The sequence below is a fragment of the Ascaphus truei genome, chromosome 1 (assembly GCF_040206685.1).
Source record: "Ascaphus truei isolate aAscTru1 chromosome 1, aAscTru1.hap1, whole genome shotgun sequence".
Classification (NCBI taxonomy): Eukaryota; Metazoa; Chordata; class Amphibia; order Anura; family Ascaphidae; genus Ascaphus; species Ascaphus truei.
Genome location: NC_134483.1, coordinates 55,667,843 through 55,692,399, shown reverse-complemented (window position 1 = coordinate 55,692,399; position 24,557 = coordinate 55,667,843). Strand labels below are relative to the sequence as shown.

The 24,557-nt window shown below is 44.7% G+C and overlaps 1 protein-coding gene across 3 annotated transcripts in view; it reads left to right on the top strand.

The window, feature by feature from the left end:
- Positions 1-8,469, top strand: part of FYB1 (FYN binding protein 1) — a 159,734-nt gene extending 151,265 nt beyond the window's left edge. For all 3 annotated transcript variants that reach the window (XM_075588557.1, XM_075588566.1, XM_075588561.1), the window contains 3 exons: positions 2,415-2,448; positions 4,181-4,212; positions 4,300-8,469. In XM_075588557.1, the coding sequence (XP_075444672.1) occupies positions 2,415-2,448; positions 4,181-4,212; positions 4,300-4,322 (89 nt within the window). In that variant the 3' untranslated portion in view covers positions 4,323-8,469. The remainder of the gene's footprint in view (positions 1-2,414; positions 2,449-4,180; positions 4,213-4,299) is intronic.
- Positions 8,470-24,557: the final 16,088 nt, after the last annotated feature.

The window sequence follows — 24,557 nt, the reverse complement described above, 5'->3', positions numbered from 1 at the left end:
CCAATAAGGTACCCTGTAAACCTGTCCTGATAATCCCCACATCATCGCAAAAGTACTCAGCCCTCCTGTTACCTCACAGCTATGCACCATATGAAAGACATTAGTAGCAGACCATATCTCACTTAGGGTTTCACTTGAAAAGCCCAAAGCCTAAAGTGTATATATAACATGGCTACTCCTGCTCATTATTACCTCCTCCACTCGGCAGCTGGTTTCCATGGCCTGGATTTACTAAACTTTGTTAAATCAGCGATGATATTCTGTGTTAAGAAAAATAACGCAGGATATTTTTTTCTTTAACACTGTCTTTGCTAAGAATAATATATGACAATAACTGGGCCTTAATCAACTCATTTGCACATGTCTCCTTGGCAGTAATAATTCCACAATATTCACTATCGCAATTTCATAAACATTAAAAATCCAAAATTCAAAAACAATACAAAGTAACCATAATACAAACCATGACATTATCCTGTATAGCAAAGGAAGGTTTCGGGTATTGGATTACTAAATTGGATTAGTTCCAGTGGGTCTTTGACCCTAATGTGGATTATGTAAGTGGTCTTTTTTTCCATTAACACTGAGTGCCAATTATGCTACCTAACCTCTCCTTGGACATTTAATGGCCTCACTGGCATGCAGGGGGTTAATGACCATTTGATGTATACTGTAATGTATATTTTGATGTTTTGTATGAGGTTCTATTTGTGTTGGGTCAGTGCCTTACAGCCACATTAACCAACTTTGACTAAAAGGACTGTACGGTATTTATATGGATGGGAGGTTGCAAGTGTGTTGGGGTGTCAGTATTGGGGGTGGGTAATAGTGGTAGGTGCCCTACAGAGGTTGATTAGGCCTACCAGGGAATGAAAGTGGGATTAACCCCTCGTTAGGGGGTTAGTAAGGCATTGTTACTGAATATAATAGACAGTGGCCATCTAGTAATGGATTGCCCATGACTATCTGGCCACTTGCACTACTAAGGGGTTCATATATTAAACTTAATTATCTATTCCTGGTTGGTTTAGGTTCATTTACTATGTAGAGTATATAGTGGTCATTAGAGAAGGGCGAAACTCAAAATCCGTTGTGCGTAATTTCCCGAGCTTTCCATTCAAAATCCGTTTTGCAGTGTAAAATCCATTTGGTGGATTGTTCAATGTCAATACATGTGGATTAATCACAAACCACCATTGGATACAATCCACGGGTGGATTTTACCAATCCAATCCACAGAATCTGCAATCCGCTTGTGGATTTTAAGAATCCAATCCATGGACTCAGCAATCCATGCAGATTGTTGAATTCGTGGACTGGATTCTTAAAATCCACTCGTGGATTGGATTGTCAATGATAAAAAAAAATACGGAAAGGCGAATCGCCCTTTTTTAAATTGATCACTTTCCGTGGCTCAAAGGAACCAGCCGACCCACGGCAGATCCAAATCTGCCAACAACAAAAAATCACCAGAATTGGTAACATAACCCTAACTCCAATTTGGAGTTGGTGATAAAAATAAACAGTATTTGCAGACGGCAGCCTGCTATCACCAGGTCTCTGAGTTTTGGTGGATAGCATGTGAATACGTCATTTTGTTTTTTATTACTTATTTGCATAAAATAAAATATTGCCGACATATCGCTAAAGTTAATAAAAATACTGCGATCATTGCTTTACTGCTGGCTATATGGCTTTAGTTAATACACGTTAAACATACTGTAGTTACTGTAACACCATTTATCTTGACCGTTAGTGAATCTAGGCCAAAGAGTCTTCTCTGGCAAGATTCGAGGTATACTGTCATTAAGTAAGAGGAGCTTTTTTTTTAATTTAATTTAGGTTTTTGATCCATTTTTGGAATAAACTACATTGTTTAAAAAAGAAAAAAAAACTGAGCTGGGAAAAAAAACTTGAGAAAAGAAAACAGACATCTTGTTGTATGGCAGGGGTGTCCAAGAACCCCCAAAACGTCAGGTTTTCAGGATATCCCAGCTTCAGCACAGGTGGGAGTTCTTCGACTGAGCCGCTGATTGAGCCACCTGTGCTGAAGCTGGGATATCCTTAAAGCCTGACCTGTTGGTGGGTTTTGAGGACTGGAATCGAGCACCCCTGTTGTATTGCAAGGAAATGTTTGAGAAATACAAAATAAATATGCACCTTGATTGATGCTAGAATGTTATAGTGATTTTAACTGCATAATAAGGCTTTTGTGAGAAGTATGAGGGATAATCGCCCAATGAAGAAAGGGACAATTCCCTCCTGTTTGGATTGGTTGTGTTTTTCTACTTTGAACTAAGCATAACATATTTAATAATACTATACAAAATATAATTAATGTCGCCTAAAGATAATTATAAGCAGTGGTATTATTCTTAATAAAAATTAGATTATTCATTTTTATTATCTTGCAGATGGCTACGTATTGAGGAGAAACTTAATTGATGCGTAAGTTCCTATTCAATTGTTTTCAAACTTTTGCCGCAATTTTGTACTGAGAAGTTTAGATTTACCAGTGGAAATATTCAATTAAAATATATATATATATATATATATATGTGTGTGTGTGTGTGTTAAAAATGGTTTTTGAAGCAAAAAGTGGCACTGTGTGCTCATTTGCATGTCATTTCCCAGAATCCGTTGCTGCAGTGGAAGTGCTGTGTGCTGGGTGATAATGGGGAAAGGCGGGGTTGCAGACCTGCCTAAGACATGCAAATGAGCATACAGTTGTATTTACATCTGCATATTTGCTTTGCTGTGGAGGGTTTTTGTCACTTTTTTTACTCACCATAACTTAACTCAGTATTATGGTTTATATATATATATATATATATATATATATATATATATATATATATATATATATATATATATATATATATATAAATAAAAGAACGACCTAGGCGCAAATATGCAGGGAGAGAGAAAAAAAGAAGAAGAACATCATAGGGCAGTATATCTGAGCAATTCAGGTGTTAGATGGTAAGGTATGCACTTACACTTAGTACAGCAATTATCAGCCTTTAATCCACTCTGGGATTCAGGAACTCTGCTTCCAACGTTGGTCTGTCTCTCTCTGTGGTCTTTGTGTCCTCAGGATCATTGGTTACACAGCAATCACAATGTGTCTGTTACCGGATAGTACCTGGCAGATGGATGGGTCTCGCAGAAGGAATGGGTAGGGAATAAAAAGGAAGAACAGGGATAGTGTAAAACCTTTTTAATAAAATATAACTAAAAACAAAAAATAGGTATTAAACTCACATGCTGTGAATTGAATACAAGCAGTTGAGAGTAAAAGCGAGTCTCACACTCGATATTGGAGAACGCCGGTTACCAGCACTGTTCGCTCGTGCGGTTACTTCCGCATCACGTGGCCCGGCTCTCGCGAGATTTTGTCTCTGAAATTCGATGATACACTGCCTTGGCTCCGTTGTGAGGAATCAATCTCTCAGCGTGTCTCCAACTGCTCCTGAAAGCGCTTGTCCTACGCGTTTCTCCACTTCGGCTTCCAAGTGTGGGGCCGTGGACCTAAGTGGCAGCATTTTGTAGGGTTAGTTGATTTTAAAGGGTTAATACCTCTCGTTTTGACTGATTTGGCCAGGTGTGGTTTTGAAAAATTTGTTGAGATTTGCGCTGATTGTATCTTGTTTTTATATATATATATATATATATAAATACCTGAACCATATTTGCCTAACTGCTGTTTTTCTCAAAATGTAATGCATCAGTGACCCCTTGCCAAAATGTTTCAATACTAATTGCAATTCCTAAGCTGTGTTTGTAAGTGGAAATTCAGGAACCGCGTGCTAGTTAACCTATTTGTTTTTTCAAATAATGGTGACAATTTGAACGAGAAAAAATCTTCCGTTAATCCCTTGAAGACCTTTTCGATATTTTTTTTTTATATTACTGCTACAATGTGATCAGTGTCGAACTGATTCATAAAAGGCTAATTTATGTAAAAAGTTTCTGTGTTTGTTTTACAATCCTCTTCCATAGTGCCTTAAGGGCCAATATATTTACTATGGGGTGGTATTCCAAAAGACACCATGTAACTGATTTACTTGAGTAGGCCCTAAGGTGTTCTACGGCTTATTATCACTTACTAAACATGGGCACAAGTGTTTTTGTTGGTGTGTGTACTATAAAGTGTAATGAAAATACATTTGTTTTGCAGTGATGGAGAAATCTATGATGACATTGGTGAAGGTATGTACAGTATGATATAGAACATGATATTGGTTTGCCACTGACAAAATCTATTCTAATATATATTTTCCCTTGGTTTATCCACAGACTGTATCTACGATAATGACTAAACAAATGTGACAACGTTTTAACAACTCCAAACAACCCCACATTCCATTGGTTGGCCTCGTCATCTGAAACATAAAATAATGCAAACTAAAAGTGATGCTTCTATAACATATGATCAAAATCCTTGTAAATGTGGCTGCTGAAAAATACGATGAGTTCTCTTTGCTGCCAAAGTAAAACGGTTTCCTGACAAACATGAGTTACCCAGAGACTTCAGAGTATTTAAACCTGGGAAAGGGTTATATTTGTTTTGCAAAATAAAACTGTTAGAGATAGTGCCATCCACCATTGCCATGTTATAAATCATAGATCGGCATTATTGTCAATAACAAATACCATCGGGCTACTGTATAATTAGCAAAGGGTTCGACATCATATTTAAGAGCTCATTTGGGGGATATTTGATGTTTTAATAAAGCCAAAAATAAACTCAAAATACTGTTGCTTGGGAAATGACAAAGTAATAGGTGCGGTTACAAAATAAAATGTTCTAAATCTAGCATGTCAAACTCAAAGGCTAACACGGGCCACATAAACAAGGTTTAAGTTTAGGTGGGCCGCAAAAAAACAAAAACTTCAATTTTCATAGAAACGTAGGTTTATTTCGAAAAGTACAGTATAAAAAAAAAAGAACAAGAACAACGATAAAATTAATGTTTTCTTCCTGACACTTGGAATCTCTGACTCTTTCTGACTCTCTCTCTCTGACTCTCTCTCTCTCTCTCTGACTCTCCCTCTCTCTCTGACTCTCCCTCTCTCTCTCTGACTCTCCCTCTCTCTCTCTGACTCTCTCTCTGACTCTCCCTTTCGCCCTCCCTCTGACTCTCTCCCTCCCTCTGACTCTCTCCCTCCCTCTGACTCTCTCCCTCCCTCTGACTCTCTCTGATTCTCTCTCTCTGGCTCTCTCTCTCTCTCTCTGACTCTCTCTCTCTGACTCTCTGACTCTCTCCCCCTCTCCGACTCTCTCCCCCTCTCCGACTCTCTCTCCCTCTCCGACTCTCTCCCCCTCTCCGACTCACACTCTCTCCGACTCACACTCTCTCTCTCTGACTCACACTCTCTCTGACTCAGACTCTCTCTCTCTGACTCACACTCTCTCTCTCTGACTCACACTCTCTCTCTCTGACTCACACTCTCTCTCTCCGACTCACACTCTCTCTCTCCGACTCACACTCTCTCTCTCAGACACACACTCTCTCTCAGACACACTCTCTCTCTCTCAGACACACTCTCTCTCTCTCAGACACACTCTCTCTCTCAGACACACACTCTCTCTCAGACACACACTCTCTCTCTCAGACACTCTCTCTCTCTCTCTCAGACACACTCTCTCTCTCAGACACACACTCTCTCTCTCAGACACACTCTCTTTCTCAGACACACTCTCTCTCAGACACACTCTCTCTCAGACACACACAGACACACACACACACAGATACACACACACAGATACACACACACACACACACAGATACACACACACACACAGATACACACACACAGATACACACACAGGAGAGCAGTGGAGAGCAGAGGCAGCGACGGATGTGAGTGACTGGGGGGAAGGGGGGAGGAGGAAAGGCATGTGATCCGTACAGGACAGGCAAATGTACAACTAACTCCCCCCCACCCCAGCACCCCCCTACCTTCTCCTATCACCCGGGCAGAAGGGGACGGGACAGCCACCAGCAGACAGAGGAGCCAGGAGCGGGAAGGCAGACACACACACTCACCATATGCTCTGCACAAAGCGGAAGCCCCGCCCCCGGCTTCCTCTCTGCCTGCAGCCAATCCCCTGCGGCCCGGCCGGCATGAAGGAGGGATAATGGGGAGGGATAATCGGAGGGATAATGGGGAGGGATAATCGGAGGGATGGTGGGGAGGGATAATCGGAGGGATGGTGGGGAGGGATAATCGCGGTGCCCCTCTAGGCATGCCACGGCGCACCAGGGCACCGCGGCGCACAGATTGGGAACCACTGGGCTGGGCCGCAAATATGTTCGTTGTGGGCCGCATGCGGCCCGCGGCCCGCGAGTTTGACATGCTTGTTCTAAATCATAACCAATTTGGTATACATAGAGCACTTAAAAAATAAAGTTGTATAATAATATAGTTTGATCTACTGTAAGTTAATGCTAATGTGTTTAATATTGAAATCAACTGTTTGCTTGGTATCATTGTAGACTAGATTGTGAGCTCCATGGGGCAGAATCTCCCTTATCCAATGTACCAGACTATGTTACTGTCAAATGTACTGTTATGCTTATTGTTATTGGCTTATTTCACATCCTCATTGTACTATGCTGTGAAATGTGTTAGTATCTCACATATAAATACATATAAATAGTATATTCTGAGTATATTCTGAGATCTAATATGAAATACTAAACATAGGCATTTACTACTTTTTGGAGAGAAGAGAGATTTTGCATGCCTCCAATTTCAAGGATAAAAATGACTGGAATCCCTGGTGTAAGAAAGAGGGAATAGAGAGGATACCAAAAAACAAGATGTAACTAATGTATAGTTTCTGAGATAGGACAGCCATTAAGAATATTGGTGACAGTCATTCTGATGCACTATGTATCTTTTGCTCCCATATACAGAAAGGGTGTGTACATGTCTTTTATTAGTAGCTAGGTAATAAAGAGGGGACACTTTGGGTTGCAGTTTTTAGGCTGTATTTAAGAATTCTAGCTTACAACTTGCTGTTCACGGATAATAATATTCTTAGGGGTAGAATGACAGATGTCCGTAATTTTTGCGCTAATACGATCGTTACCGTAATTGGGAGCAGACGTTATTTTTCTGCATTTTAACAGGTATCCTCAAAGCTAATGAGAGGCAAAAATAACATCCGTTCGTAAAAGTAGCAGCGCTAGTAACTGGATTTCCGTAGAGCAGAAACGCTTTCTCCAATTCACTGCACATGTGAATTGGTCAAACTTTAACGATAAAGACACCACTTGTGCGTTACCGAAAGCTAATGCAAATCCTGTTATAATATTGAGACATTTTATATTTTTACACTTAGCTTTTTTCATTATTTATAGTGTCATTCCTTCATTTATTTTAATTGTACATGAAAAAATGAAATATTAATTATTATTGAGGTATGTAAGGATATACATTATTGAACACCCATACTTAATACAGTTACATTATATTGCATATTGGTTCACATAAACATATCACTTTAATCACTAAACACCATACTACAGTATATGCCATTTTCAGACATTTATGTCCCCTAATACTTGAGATATATATATATATATATATATACAGTGGTCGACAAATCACCAAAAAATCTACTCGCCGAACAAAAAAATCTACTCGCCACCTAGTACCAAACGTGTGCTGGTTGGGCCAATAGGAGCTCGCCACGATGTTAAATCCACTCGCCCTGGGCGTGCAAATGTATAGGTTTGTCGAACACTGTATATATATATATATATATATATTTATATATATATATATATATATATAGTCAGATAAGGCAGTTGGCACTCCAATAGGTGCTGGTAAGTCACAAGTGCACGTCCCATATAGAGAATGTAGTTATACGTTACCGTTCCAAGGATTGGTAAACAAGAGACAGCACTCAATGTTGAAAATCAAAGTGTATTAGTGAAAGCAAAAATACATCCAGAAACCCAACATTTCGGTCCTACAGAATGGGACCTTCCTCAGGGGGAATATATATTATGACATGTAACTTTTTGTAATGAAAGGGTTAAGTCCTATTATACTCAGTGCATTGCTTTTAGGCTATTCCTAGAAATAAATCGATGATGATCAGGGTCTGGATGTAGCCAGTGCCAGTTTTTGGAAGGTCTTAAATATTGTAGTGTTATTCCTGTGGTCTAACATGAACAGAGGTCTGATGATCCATTGTTACTGTAGGTAAACTGGTCATTACTATGTGATTTGCATATGATTAAGCACGACGTCCTTTAAAATGTATCAATGTGATATTTTTGGCATTAACGCGAGAGTATCATAACGCAAATCCCCTTTGGGGATACATGCTACGTTTATTGACGTAAAATGGCAATAACGTAATGTAAAAAATGTAACGGACTTCTGAAGATCTACGCCTTAATGTCTGTGATACATAATCCTTTGTATTATTAAATTGTTCTAGTGGTTTGTGTGTGGTTATTTTCCATGTCTTAAATATTTTTATTTTAATCATGGTTTAATGCTCAGGTATGTTTATAAAGTCACTCTGGCTCTGTGGCCCAGATGTACTAAGCTCTATTAAATCAGGGAAAATAATGCCAAATTAACTAAATTAGTAACGGCATTATTTTACCTGCATTTAACGCACAGCCATCAAGGTAAATGTATGCAAACACAACAGCAATTGTTTAATTCAGGTTAATTTAGTACTAGAGATACAGTATACCTATGCACAAAAAGGAACTATGCTAATTTAGATATGGAAATTACTTACGTAACATAGCCTCCAGCCGCTACTTATTTTCCTGGGCCCTACCAGTGTAAGTCCTATTAGGTGCAGGCAGTGGATGGTTTAATTCCTTCAGAAAGGCCTTGTGTTCTTTTGCAGCTTTAGATACATTTGATGTGTCCAAGGGCGAGCCTAGCGAAAGACAGAAAATGTCAGCCTGAGGGTGGATACTGGTTGGGTCACATGCTGGATGTGATGGCCTGTCAGTATCCAGACCTGCATTGTTATAGGGCAGGGTTACAAGCACAACCCAAGGGTATAAATACTGGCACTTTCCCAAAAGTGGGTGTGTCTCTTTCCTCCCCCTGTGGATTGAGTACCAGCTACCCTGGGACTCATTAGGAGGCCTCAGGAGGAGCACCATGCAGAAGGCCTGGTATGGGACTCCAGCCCTATCAGTGATACCTTTAATAGGGGAAGCCAGGAAAGATATGCACTGCTGTAAGATCCTAAACATGCAATAAATACTATGGAAACATCTATCATAGTCATTCACTGGCTTGGGCTAAAGAAAGGTGTGTCAGTCTGGGCCATCCTACTACTATCAAGAGGATCCAAGCTGACTGGAGGCGCTGCAACCAATGAACAAAGGGACCCTATGAACCTGTCCTGATGATTCCTCACATCACAGCGGAAGTGCTCAGCCTTCCTGTTACCTCACAAGTACGCACCACACCACAGCAAATATGGAGTAGCAGACCTAATCTCACTTAGGGTGGGGGTAAAGGGGCTACACTTAAATTAGCATGCATTCCAGGTATCTCAGGTGTGTTACTTTTTGTTCAAAGGTGTCTCCCGGCATAATAAGACTCCCCTCGCTCTCAAATAACGTCAGTTTAAATCCTTGTGTCAACCTGAACGGCCTTTAGTGGATATGTGATGAGAGGGTTAATGCCTCTTTTGCATATCATTAGCTCTAATGGTGGAAAAAATGTAACATACCTTATTTATAGTAGTAACACAGCACACTCTCACAGCACACAGCACACTCTCACAGCACACTGCACTCACAGTACACTGCACGCACAGCACACCACACTCACACCACACTCACACACACCCACTCCCTACCTACCTTTGGTGTCGGCTGCTGAGATCGGAGTGGAGCTGGCATCGGGAGGAGGAGGGGGGGGGTGTCGGTAGGGGGGTGGTGTGGATGCCGGTAGGGGGGGTGAGTGAGGAGCAGGCTGGGACTCGGAGGGCCACGTGGGCTAGGCCCAAAACTGGTTGTTATACAAAAAATGCAATGACCCGGCGCTCCAGGCTACAACAATACCCCACCCAGTCCAATGATTAGTCCATATGGATACAGAAAGTTATTTTCAATATTCCAGCTGATGGAGAGATGGTGATCCGATTCCTGGCTTTTGGTTCCGAACTCCTCCTAGTGTGTAATGGCCAAAAAGGAAAAGACCATCTTTCGCTCACACAATGTGTAACTACTGCCACCATGTGGTAAAAGTAGGAATGCCATTTTCATTTTTGGCTGCAATTCCAGCAGAAGAGGTGCTACAGTACAGTAGTTTCTAAATATACAAGTGATTGCTGCCTCAGGTGCCCGCATTTCTTTGACTAAAGTATGTATGTATATTTTCTATTTATATAGTGCCAACAATATTCACAGAGCTTCCCAAAATATACAACAGAATGCAGGAAATGATCATACATTATTTATTTATTTATAAAATGTTTTACCAGGAAGTAATACATTGAGAGTTACCTCTCGTTTACAAGTATGTCCTGGGCATAGAGTTAAAATGACAAATCATGCATGACAAATAATACAATGATATTAAACCCCAGTGTTTAGTTAAATAGATTAGCACTTGAACTTGTGCATAGGTAACCGATTATGTGGTCCGCTCGGTGTTTTCATAAACACCTTGTGATAACTAATTCTGAACCACAGAAATGAACATACAGTTAGCACATTGGGGGGTATAAATACAGACAAATGAAGCGATGTGTTATTCACACCACTGTTCAGATAATCAATGCACTTACCTACTCAGCTTGGTGTATTGATGAACACCACCAAAGTTACATAGCTGAGAGGAGTGATGAACATTAAGTGTACATATACACAAGTTTATTTATTTATTTTATTTATTTATAAAATATTTTACCAGGAAGTAATACATTGTGAGTTACCTCTCGTTTTCAAGTATGTCCTGGGCCAGAGTTAAGACAAATAATACATGGTTACAAATACAGTTACATAAATGAACAGGGTATACATTATATACAGAGACATTGCGTGCACAGTTAAAGGAAATATATATTATGGGCGTATGAAACAGTTATAGACCAGATTAAATGTGAGACAGCCTTAGATTTGAAAGAACTTAAACTGGTGGTGGATGTGAGAGTCTCTGGTAGGTTGTTCCAGTTTTGGGTGCACGGTAGGAGAAGGAGGAACGTCCGGATACTTTGTTGAGCCTTGGGACCATGAACAGTCTTTTGGAGTCTGATCTCAGGTGATAAGTGCTGCAAGTGGTAGGGGTGAGGAGCTTGTTCAGATAGCTGGGTAGCTTGCCCATGAAGAATTTAAAGGCAAGACAGGAAAGGTGAACTTTGCGCCTAGACTCTAGTGATGACTAATCTAGTTCTTTGAGCATTTCGCAGTGATGTTTGTTGTAGTTGCATTGGAGAACAAAACGACAAATTGAATTGTAGAGGGTGTCAAGTTTGCTAAGGTGGGTTTGAGGTGTCGAGCCATATACCATGTTTCCATAGTCAATAATTGGCATTAGCATCTGCTGCGCGATACGCTTTCTGACCAGGAGACTTAGGGAGGATTTGTTCCTGTAAAGTACCCCTAGTTTGGCATAGGTCTTGGTTGTCAGGGTATCAATGTGCATCCCGAATGTTAAGTGGGAGTCAAACCATAAGCCCAGGTATTTAAAACTAGTGACGGGTTAGGGTGGTGTTAGCGTTGGTTCTTTTTTGTATCAATCTTTTTTATTGGCATTGACATTTACATGAATGAGTACATACTTTTCAATAACATAAAATTGCTTAAGTACGACTTTATTGAGTGCATGCTAGCCAACATTGTTTTTTAATAGTAGGGGTTAAGGGAGTGGAGGAGGGGGAGGGGGGGGGGGGGGGGGACTGGGAGTGGAGGAGGGTAGACAGACAGAGGGGGAGGGGGGGAGGGTTGGAGAGAGGGAAAGGGAGGGTGCGGGGGGGGGGGGAAGTCCCCCTTGGCTCGTCTACGTCTCCCACCTTTGGGATCTGGGTTATTCCCTTCACTAGGGTTTGTGCTTTATGTCTTTATCTGAAGCCCTGGGGGCCTATCCATGGGTCCCATGTGTTCCAGAACTGTGTCATTTTTTTGTGCAGCATAGCTGTTAATTTTTACATAGACATTACTTCGTCCACCCGCCTTATGACTGTGTTTCTTGCAGGGGCTTTGACCTGCTTCCAGGCTGCTGCTATTGAGCACCTGGCTGCAGTCAAGATTGCAGAGACCAGTCTACTCATGGGTGGGGGTAGGTCGTCAAAGGGTTTACTCAGCACCAGGGACAGTGGATCTAGGGGGAGAGAAATTCCCGTTGTCTCATAGAGCAACGTCTGGATCCTAACCCAGAACCTCTGAATCTCCGGGCATGTCCACCAAATATGGGCCATGTCTCCCTTTTGACCACATCCTCTCCAGCACAGGTCTGGGGTGCCGGGGAAGATCTGGCTCAGTCTAGCTGGGGTCAGGTACCATTGGAATAGAATTTTGTAGATATTCTCCTTTGTTACTGTGCAGATTGAGGTTTTTGCTGCCATCTCCCAGATATCCTCCCACTCCTCATTGTCAATTTGTATATTTAAGTCCGCAGACCATTTTTGCATATAGTGGTGGGTCGGGGATTCTGATGCTGACTCTATCCTCCTATATATCTCAGAGATTAGGCCTCTTTGATACCTGCCTTTACTGCATAGTGTTTCGAATCTGGTGGGTGTGGGAAATTTGGAGTTCTGCGAGAGCGAGAGCAAAAAATGTCTAATTTGTAGGTATTTGAATAGGTGGAGGTGTTGAGCTTGGTATTTGTCCCGTACCTCTTTAAATGTTAGAATCTCTCCATTTTTCAGCAAGTCTGCAACCAGCCTTATTCCAAGCCCCTGAAATTGGGCAAATTGCTTTTTGGAGCACCCGGGCGGGAAGTTCGGGTTCCCAAAGATCGGGGTGATTTGTGAGGGGGTGTTTAGCAGGCCATACTTCCCTTTGCTTTTCAGCCACAAGTCCCACGTGCATCTCATTGCTCCTAGATCAAACCTCCTTGATCCTCCTTCTTTTCCTCCTTGGGACCACAGAAGTTGCTGAAGTGGTAGCGGGGCAGCGTAATGTGTTTCTATCTCGAGCCAGCGGGCCGCTGCCGGGTCGCAGTTCCAAACTACGGCTTGCTTTAGCTCGGCTGCGAGGTAGTACCTGACCACATCGGGGACCCCCAGACCTCCTCCTAGTTTGGCTGATAACATTACCGATCTGGGGACCCTCGGTCTCTTGTCATTCCAGATAAATTGGAACATTTGGGCCTGTACATTTTTCATGGCTGTTAGTGGGACGACTACGGGGAGTGTTTGGAAATAGTACAACAGCCGAGGTAGGATGTTCATTTTGAGGGAGACTATTCTCCCGAACTATGATATTTGATGGTTTTTCCACGACACTAAGTCTTTTTTAATTTGATCAAATAGTGGGGGGTAGTTGTATTGATAGAGGGATCCATGGGAGCTCGAGATTCTTATACCTGGGTATTTGATGTATGTGGTGCTCCACATGTATTTATAATTGGACTGCAAAAGCTTCCATGTTGTGTTTGGGAGGGATATGTTAAGTGCTTCTGACTTGTCTATATTTATTTTATAGTCAGAGACTGTTCCAAATTGGTGGAGTACCTTTTGTAGGTTCGGGAGGGAGATGTGGGGGTCAGCGAGGGCCAGGATCACATCGTCCGCAAATAGGGAAATTTTGTATTCCTTTGTGGAGATCGAAATCCTCTTGATGCCCTTTTGTTGTCTAATTTTGGCTGCCAATGGTTCAATTGTTAGGGCAAATAGGAGTGGGGATAGCGGGCAGCCCTGTCTGGTCCCATTTCTGATTGTAATTGGGTCTGATAGTCCTCCTGAAATTTTTACATATGCTGTGGGGTTTTGGTAGAGGGCTCTAACACCCTCTAAATAGATACCACTAAAACCAAACTTCAGCATTGTTTGGTCTAGGAAGGACCATCTGATCCTGTCGAACGCTTTTTCTGCGTCGAGGCTCAGGATCATCGCATTGGTTCCTGTGAGATGCACGTGGTCGATGATATCCACTATTTTGCGGGTATTGTCGGAGGCCTGTCTTCCTGACACAAAACCTACTTGATCTGTATTAATGAGTCTGGGGAGAATTGGGTTGAGCCTGTTTGCTAGTATCTTGCTGTAAATTTTGAGATCTGAGTTAAATAGGGATATTGGCCTGTAGTTGCCACAAAGGAGCGGGTCTCGACCCTCCTTGTGGATAATGGCTAAATTTGCTGCAGTGATGGTAGCGGGGATTGGCTCTCCTTGTAAGAAAGAGTTGAACATGTCAAGCAAGTAAGGGGACAGGGTCAGAATGAATGTCTTATAGTAAGTGTTAGAAAATCCGTCCGGGCCTGGAGTTTCTGCCGGTTTGAGGGAGCTAATGGCTTCGGTTAGTTCTTCTAGGGTAATGTCTTTATTTAGTTTATCTAGTTCGGCCTGTGAAAGGGAGGGGAGGGAGCACTCCTCCAGGTATTTTTCGAGATTGTGTCTAAGGGGGTCGGATTTTGGCCCAGAGGATGTAGGTTATACAGTTGAGAGTAGTAGTCAGCAAATTCTTGTGCTATTTCTTTTTCGTCATATGTGATTTTCCATGATTTTGTGCGGATTTTGGATATTTGTGACTTTACCCGTATGCCTCTAAGTTTCGAGGCTAAAAGCTTATCGGCTTTGTTTCCTTTATCAAATAATTTTTGTTTTGTCCATCTTAGGGCCCTTTCTACTTCCTCTAATTGTGTTTGTTTGAGAGCTGCTCGCGTTTGGTTTAATTGCTTTAGTATTTTTTTGGATGCTGTTGTTTTGTGTTGCTGCTCTAGGTGTTTGATTTTATCTGTTAGTTCAGTTTGGAGTTTAGCTTTTTGTTTTTTCTTATAAGCCGATATCGAGATTAATTCTCCTCTAATTGAGGCCTTGTGTGCCTCCCAAAGCATAGCCGGGGCCGAGACCGTACCTGCGTTTATCTGGAAAAAGGAGGAGAGTTTGCGTCTTATATTTGTCTCTGTCTCTGGGCAGTTGAGTAGGGAATCATTCAACTTCCATTTGTAGGGATTGTTTTTGACAAAGGGTAGGGTTAGCGTTGGTTCTAATCAGGAGCTCAGTCACTGGAGGCTTTAAAAATTTAGTCTTGGTCCCAAATACCATTGTTACAGTCTTGTCAGTGTTTAAAAACAGTTTGTTTTGGGAAATCCAGTTTTCGAGTTTCAAAAAGTCAGACTGAAGTATGTGTTGAAGGTCAGAGAGGCTATGGCTGTGTGCATATAGGATTGTGTCATCTGCATACATGTGTATTGAGGCTTCCTTACAAGCTGTGGGAGGATCATTAATGAACACTGAGAAGAGTAAGTTAGTCTGTAGAGATTCATGAAATAGAATAGCTGAACGGGATGAACCATCCTAGGGTAAATTTATAAACCCTGACTGTATAAACACTAGCAGCTGACTATATAGTGGTAGTAGTAAGTATAATTAACTCATATTGAGCTAGTCAGAACATAATTAGCCCGTTAAAAGAGAGTAGGAAAAGATGTGTTTTAAGTGCATTAAGTGCACCAATTATACAAGCAGACAATAGGAAAGAGAATTCCTGCCCCAGCTTGCAAGTGTTGGGAGACCTACCGATGTGGCAATGTTATTGCACCCAATGATTTTTCTACCCGCAGCTCTGTTGTATTGAATTGCACAATAACAGCTTCAAACTGGCACCAGCAGAAACATTGTATTGTGTGTTAACGGGTGCAATATCGGCGCTGTAGAGGCAGTAGAGGAAAGAGTAAGTGCAATGCATGGCAAGTTCTCAAACTATTTAAATTTTCATATCTTAATAGATTTTTCACACTTTTTTATACATATTATTTTGGAATAACACTTTTTGGGGGTTTTAACATATGGAAGTATGAATCTTAACTCACTTTTTGAAGTGAAACTTCTTTAGTGGCACCTATTCTGATGGGGTAAAACTGGAGAGTGGGGGGCGAAATGTGAAACGGAGGTGACGTCACGGCTCCCCACCCCCTCCCCCCACACGCCTGGCCGCTCCTAACGGCCGCCGCTCCCCCCACACACGCGCTGTGACATGCGGCGGCGGCGACAGCCGCCCGCGCCGCTCCTAACGGCCGTTACCCCCACCCATCCGCTGCCATGGGTATACCAAGATGACTGGCGCAGAGCTTCCGGTGCTGCGGGTGTAGTAAGATGGCGGAAGCCCCCCAAGTCCTCCGGCTGTGAGAGGAGGAGACGCTGCTCAGCCTCTCTCCTCCCACTTCTCTACCTCCGCTTCCCTGTGTCCCGCTGACTAACGGGCGCCGCTCTCCCCACACGGCCGGCAGCCAGTGCCACTCCTAACAGCCGCCGTTCCCCGCTGCCATGCCGCGCCGCTCCTAACGGCCGCCATTCCAGCCATTCCCCCCACACGTTTGCCGCCGTTCCCCGTCCGCTGCCCGCTGACATGCCGCAGTAGTCATGGCGACGCTCATGGATGTCACGGCTCGGAGACCTCTCTGCGCTGCTGGGTGAATGAGGACAGCTTTCCCCCTCCTCCTCCTCCCCCCACCCGCTCAACATTTACTCACCGCTGAGCTGCTGCTGCCCTCCGCGGGGGCCCTCCACGGGAGTGTTCCAGAGGCCGGTGCTGCCAACCAGCCGAAGGCTCTGTTCGTGGTGAGCTGCCCGCTGTGGGGCCGCGCCCTGGACATGGTGCGGGAACGTGGTGAGCCAAAGCTCCTTCCAGTACTGCGTGCTGGTGACGGCGGTGAGTGTGGTCTGTGTGTGTGTGAGAGACACAGTGGAGACTGTGTCCCCCGCAGCACCACCAGAGGGTGGGGAGGAAGAGGGCAGAGCGCCCCACGTGCGTTACCGTGCCCTTCAGAACCCTCCCCCCCCATGGCCCTGTACCTCTGCCGTGGGGCTGGCTGCAGCAGGACACGCAGCCGTGTCCGCAGCTCTGCCAGGGGGAAGAGAGTGGGAGCTGATCCGGTGATGTACCTCTGCTGGGGGGTGAATGGGGAGCTGCTCAGGAGACTCAAACAGAGCCTCCCGTGTCCGCAGCTCCGCCGGGGGTGGGGGGGAGTCAGGAGAGGGAGGGGGGGGAGGACACAGACAGAGAAAGACATACCACACTCAGAGAGAAAGACACACACATACACTGACTGACACACACACACACTGACTGACACACAGTGACTGACACACACACACATACACTGACACACACACACATACACTGACACACACACACACACTGACACACACATACACTGACTCACACACACATACACTGACTGACACACATATACACTGACTGACACACATATACACTGACTGACACACATATACACTGACTGACACACATACCTCCGCAGGGGGGCTGGATGCCGCAAGGGACACAGCCCGCAGCTCTGTCGGTGGGAGACTCAGACAGAGTCCCCCCCCCCCCCGTATCTGCAGCTCCGCCGGGGTGGAGGGAGTCAGGAGAGAAGGGGGCAGGACACAGAGAGAGACATACACACCACACACAGTGACTCACACATACACATACACTGACACATAAACACACACACACACTGACACACACATATACACTGACACACACACACACTGACACACACACACACTGACTGACACACACATACGCTGACTGACACACACATACACTGACTGACACACATACCTCCGCAGGGGGGCTGGGTGCCGCAGGGGACACAGCCCGCAGCTCTGTTGGGGGGGGGACTCAGACAGAGGCCCCCCCACCACCCCCCATGTCCGTAGCTCCGCTAGGGTGGAGGGAGTCAGGAGAGAGGGGGGCAGGACACAGAGAGAGACATACACACCACACACAGAGAGAGAAACACACACACACACGACTGACACACACACACCCAAGAAATTCAGTTACTATAAATATAGACGTGCAAATAGCTAAAACATGTGGTCAAACTTCTTTGTGTTTTGGAACTGAAATTGTGTTTTCATTTTTAATTAAAAACATCACCATCACAAATACAATTTCTGTGACAAAAGACAAAGAAGTTTCACTTACTATGCGCGTGCACAGCACACACAGCTTTTTTTTTCCAAAGCCTCCCTTTTCTTTCTTTTTCAAGCATTTATATCATATTTTTCTTATACTAGTTTTTAATGTAACCCTCCTTACCCGGCTTTATAGGAAGTCACATCAGATTAACTATACACATTGGAAGTGCTTAGTCTCTCAGGCCTTTGCAGGACGCCAGGAACTTTTCTAAAACCAAAAAAGTGCTTTTTAATGTAACCCCTCTTTACTTTACCTCAGACTATAGAACCTGTCACTGAGGTGGGGGCCTGAGTCCTGTAACTTGGGGTTTAACTCTTATAGTGGATAAAAATGGTAGCTTAGGCGTCACTGCACCTGGTAGTAATTAGTGACCAAAGCGCAAATGATGAAAAACGGAAACTTTAATGTGCAAACGTACACATAACAGGACCAAACTCTGCCGCGTTTTGTTCCTAGTGTGGAATTTGTTTTAGTCCGTTATATAGCATTTATCTCCGTGAAGTTATTTCTTAATCAGCTGGACCAGGATCATTTATATGTCTAATAGACTTACTTTTTTCTTATGCAGACTACTCTGGAGCACTAGCCTCGGGGGTTAACCCTTACCCTAGCCATCATAACTCTTAGGCCGCGCTTATAGTGCACGCGACGGTGACGCGACAGATGACGTCACCTGTTGCCGTCGTCGCTAGCAAAAGTTGCATTTCGCTTTCCAGCGACGTCGTAGGCGACCAGGTCTTTGATTGGTTCAGAGGCTGTCACATGTGGCGACAGCCTCTGAAAAATCAAATTTGACCGTCGTGTCACGCTTACTATAAGCGCACACGACGGCGGCAATACATTTGTTTTGCCGCAACGTTGCGTCGCCGTCGCTATAAGCGCAGCCTTATAGTGGGTGGTATACAGAGAGGGAAGCAGGAGTATTTAGACACAACAAAACTGTAAGGAATTATAACAAACTTTATATTACTTTATCTATCATTTTGAACAGGGATACATAAACAGGGCTACCACATAACCACACAGTATTTCTGCAATCCTACTAAAACAAATAACTAACACTGTGCCTCTGTCTTTATATATTTTATAGTCACTGCTTATTAGTTCACATACCCTGTTGATCAGATATTCAATTAATGATCAATGTTCTACATTCCCCAACATCTATTTCCAGTTTTCACGTTGGTATAAAACTTGTTTTTGTGCCGCACAGTGTCGATTTTGAGTATAATCGCAGCCTTAGGGGACTCATATGGTACCGGTGACTCAGATATTGCGGGCCCTGCACCAGTCATCTATCACGGATTCATCAGGACCTATGGGGGTAAATTCCTTTGCTCTGGGATTCAGTTCAAGAATAACAGTTTTTTCTAAATACTGATACCATACTGATTGTATTTGGGAACCCGGTTGAGGGGCAGGCAGTTCTTCCCTGTTCAAAATATTTGCCAAGTGCCCCAACATTCCTTCACCGTGGTACCCCATCTCTTGTTCGGACTCCCCAACACTGTCTTGCCTACCCTGGCTAACTGGATTTGTACCAGAACCGTGTCCTCTGTTTAATCGGTCACTTCTCCTGTGCATATGGGGTTCTCATGGAATGTTTTCTCTCTCAGGGCAGCGCACTAACTGACCTATTGGCACTACCTACTACCACATAAGGCTCAGTTTTCCAGCAATTTGCTATTATATGTTTTCCTGGTAACACACGATTCTGGATAAGGACTATATTCTGCAGTTGTAGCTCTTGCCCATGTACTCTTTTATCGTAACGGCTTTCCTGGCATCCTGCAAAGGCCATGATTATTTGTGTCAGCTGCAGAAAGGGCCAGATTGTACTATTCTTGTAACTGGTCTCTGAGTTTCTGTACATATTGCATATACTGTACGTGGTTGGGGATGTGCCATCTGCCGACACTCCAAAACACAGGTCAATGGGCAATCAGGCTTCCCGTCCAAACATTAGGTAATAGGGTGAATACACAGTGGATTCATTCTTGGTGCAGTTATAAGCATGGACTAAGTGGTATACATGCGGACTCCATCTTTCCTATCCTTGATTATTTAGGGTACCCATCATATTTTATAGGGTCTTATTGAATCTCTCTGGTTGCGAATCTCCTTGTGGTTGGTAAGGCGTGGTTCTGGAATTTTTTTATTCCACAGATGCGCAGTAATTCCTTGATAAGTCAGCTTTCGAAGTCCCGTCCTTGGTCGGAGTGTATCCTCGCTGGCAATCCATAATGGATGAAATACTTCTCCCATAACACTTTGGCAAATGTAGCGGCTCATTGGTCCTTTGTGGAGAATGCTTGCACATACCGGGTGAAGTGATCTGTGACCACTAAGATATTACTGGTATTCTTGCTATCTAACTCTAATAACCGGGAGTCCATGCAAACTAAGTCTAATGGACCACTGCTGGTAATATTTGTCAAGGGTCGGCCCGGTTAGGCAAAGTCTTTCTGGTCACACACCTTCCGCAGTTCTTACAATATTCCTCGACATCCTGTGCCATTCTGGGCCAATAGAATCGATCTTTCACTATTCTCATTGTTTTGTCTGTGCCCAAATGGCCATGATCATCATGTAGTGAACGTAGAACCACTTGCCTATACCGGTACAGAAGTACCAGTTGCTTAGTCACCAGGTGCTGCGTTTTCTTAGCAACTCTGAACATTACTCCATTCTTAAGCAGCAGGTTATTCCATTGCCTCACAAGAAGTCGACTCTCAGGGTGCTCCCCGATGACTGCCCGAGGTGACTTACGGTCCCTCAGAGCTGACCCCACTTCTCACAGTCCCGGGTCTGTGTCAGGATCGCTGCCAGGCTCTGCCTCCAGCACGCGTCATGCGGCTGTACCCCTGGCACTCACAGACCGCTATCTGTGCGCACACAGCTGCGCAATGCTTCATCCGCGGAGGCGCGCTCCCACAGTATCACCACGACACGCACGCTGCGTCGCACTCCTCGTACACGCGCACACCGCGCGCCAACGAACACTGGCAGCATCAGCTGTGTTACACCAGCAGCCAATCCTGCACTACCCTATCGGCTCATGGCTTATGTGTGAGGTCATCATCTGCTAGTTCCTGATTGGTGCTTTCCCCTTTAAATGCCTTCCTGTTTCACTTTCACTTTGCTGAACATAAACACTGTTGTGCTGTGCTCTCTGCTTCTTGGATCTTGTCTGTTCCTGTGCCTTGCCTGACTCGTGTTGTGACCCCTGCTTGTACCTGGACCTGTCTCTTCTCTACTCCTGGACTTCAGCTTGTTATTGGACCCCCGCTCTCTCCTCTCCTCAATCACGGCTTCGGATAACGACCATTCTTCTCTCTCCAACCCCGGATCACGGCAAGTACCACGGCTTCCCCGAACTCTCCTACCCCGACCTGGACCTGGCTCCGTGGTTGTAGGATGGCGGTTATATACATCCCCACCTCAGCCCCGCGGTCTAGTCCTGTTTGTGGTGGGCACAGCGTGACACTACAAACATGGACCCCGCTGAGGTGGGTCAATGATTGGACAAATATGACAGGTGGTTTCAGGAAATCATTGGATCCTGTGCTCAAAGGGACAAACTGCTAGATCACCTTAAGCAAGACCTAGCCGCAGCATCTATACCTATTTCCACTCCAGTGGCCCCGACTTTTGAACCACGATTACCTACCCCTAACCGCTATGCTGGTGATCCTTTAGGTTGTCTGGGATTCCTGAACCAATGTTCAATACAGTTCGAACTGCTTCCATCTCATTTTTTTCTCCCAACGCTCGAAAGTGGCATACATCATTTCCCTTCTGACCGACGATGCCCTGGCCTGGGCCTCTCCGATCTGGGAGCTACGACCAGACCTGACCTCCGATATCAATATCTTCACCGCTGAGTTCCAGAGGGTCTTCGACACACCTGGTCGCAAGGTAAATGCCGCTTCTACCCTTCTCAACATTTCTCAGGGGGACCGTACCGTGGCCCGCTATGCGCTGGAGTTCCGGACTGTGGCCTCTGAGACCGACTGGAATGATAAGGCCCTGTCGGCAGCATTCTGGCAGGGGTTGTCCGAGCGTCTCAAAGACAAGTTGGCGTCCCAGGACCGTCCCGGAGGACTTGAAGACCTGGTGGCTCTTTGCATCCGCATGGATCTGCATCTTCAGGAGAGAGGAATGGAGAGGGGCAGATGACAACAAGGTATACAACCTTCTACCTGTCATCCAACAGGATCCGTGCCTCCTGCAGCACCAACGCTAGACGAACCTGTAGACGATGCGCAGGCCCATGCCTATACTGCGGGAACAATGGGAACCTACTGGCTACCTGCCCGCTGAGATCAGGAAAACTCCACAGCCCAGTAAGAGTCGGGAGGATCACGCTGGGCACCGCATCCTTACCTCCCTTGCAACCTTCCACTAGGATCAACCTCCCCATCACCATATCCGGAGAGACCTTCCAAGTCACGACACAGGGCTTTCTGGACTCCGGGTCGGGGGGAAACTTTATTGACCAAGGATTTGCAGAGAGTCACCGAATACCCTTGGTACTTAAGGATCGTCCCGTGGGTCTCGAAGCGATAGATCGCCATCCACTGCAACCCGCATTCATCTCCCTTCAGACGGTACCCATCCAGATATTGACCGGGGAGTCTCACTCCGAGACTATACAATTAGACGCCATCCATACCCCCTCAGCAGACGTCATACTTGGGCTTCCGTGGCTGCAGAAACACAACCCCCTAATCGACTGGACGGAGTCTCTGCCTATCCGCTGGAGCCCTCAATGTCAGAAGCATTGCTTACCCACTTCCACGGCTTTGGCGGGAGTATCTGTACCTGATCCAGACAGAGTACAACTTCCAGTAGAATACGAAGACTTCCGGGATGTGTTCAACAAACAGCAAGCAGAGGAACTTCCACCGCATCGCCCGTATGACTGCCCCATCGATTTGTTGCCCGGTGCCATTCCGCCTAGAGGTTGCTCCTATCCACTGTCTTTGCCTGAGACTAAAGCTATGAAAGACTACATTCAGGAGAATCTTCAGAGGGGTTTTATTCGAAAATCTTCCTCACCTGCTGGCGCAGGCTTCTTTTTTGTAAAAAAAAAGGATGGCTCGCTCCGCCCTTGTATAGACTATCGCGCCTCAACAAGATTACCGTACAGAATCGTTATCCTCTCCCGTTAATCTCCTAACTGTTCTATAGGCTACAGGGTGCCAACATCTTTACCAAGTTGGATCTACGAGGGGCCTACAACTTGGTAAGGATTCATCAGGGGAATGAGTGGAAAACGGCCTTCAATACTCGCGATGGGCACTACGAGTACCTAGTGATGCCGTTTGGTCTCTGCAATGCACCAGCCATATTTCAAGACTTTGTTAATGAAATCTTCAGGAACCTGTTAGACCAACATGTAATTGTGTACCTGGATGACATTTTGATCTACTCCAAAAACATTCAGGAACATCCAGTACATGTTAATCAAGTTCTTCAAAGGCTACGGGAGAATAAGCTCTTTGCCAAACTCGAGAAATGCCACTTTCATCAGTCTTCAATCGCCTTCCTCGGTTACATTATTTCAGACACCGGACTCGCCATGGATCCCGACAAGGTCAAAGCAGTTACGGACTGGCCGTGTCCATTATCTCTTAAAGCCGTCCAAAGATTTCTTGGGTTCGCAAATTACTATCGGCGGTTTATTCAAAACTTCTCCTCTATAGTGGCATCCATTACGGCTTTAACCCAAAAAGGGGCGGATTCAACACACTGGTCTCCCGAAGCCGCCAGAGCATTTGAAAAATTAAAGAAAGCCTTTTCTTCTGCTCCCATTGTGGTACACCCAGATCCAGGGTTACCTTTCACGCTGGAAGTGGACGCCTCCGACGTAGGAGTTGGGGAAATACTGTCTCACAGGAAAAACCCACAGGCCCGCCTGCATCCATGTGCGTTTTTTTCCAAAAAAAATTCTTCTGCAGAGAGAAACTATGATGTAGGAAACCGCGAACTCCTCGCAATAAAGATGGCATTAGAAGAATGGCGACACCTTCTCGAGGGTACAGAGACACCGATCACTATCCTGACTGACCACAAGAATCTACTCTACATTGAAGGTGCGCATCGCTTGGGGTCACGTCAGGCACGGTGGTCCCTATTTTTCACCTGCTTTAACTTTCTTATATCATATATTCCTGGTTCCAAAAACATAAAAGCCGATGCACTATCCAGACAATTCCTGGTCGAGGACAGAGCAGAGGATCGTCAACAGACTATACTTCCTCCCGCATGTATTTTGTCTGCCAACACCTTTGACACCTTACCACACATTACCAGGGATCAACGTAACATCCCTGTAGGCATCAAGGTTCCAGAAGGACGCCTGTTCACTCCCACGAACTTCCATAGGAAAGTGATAGAATGGGGTCATGCTTCCAGGACCGCTGGTCATCCTGGAACCAGGAGAACAAT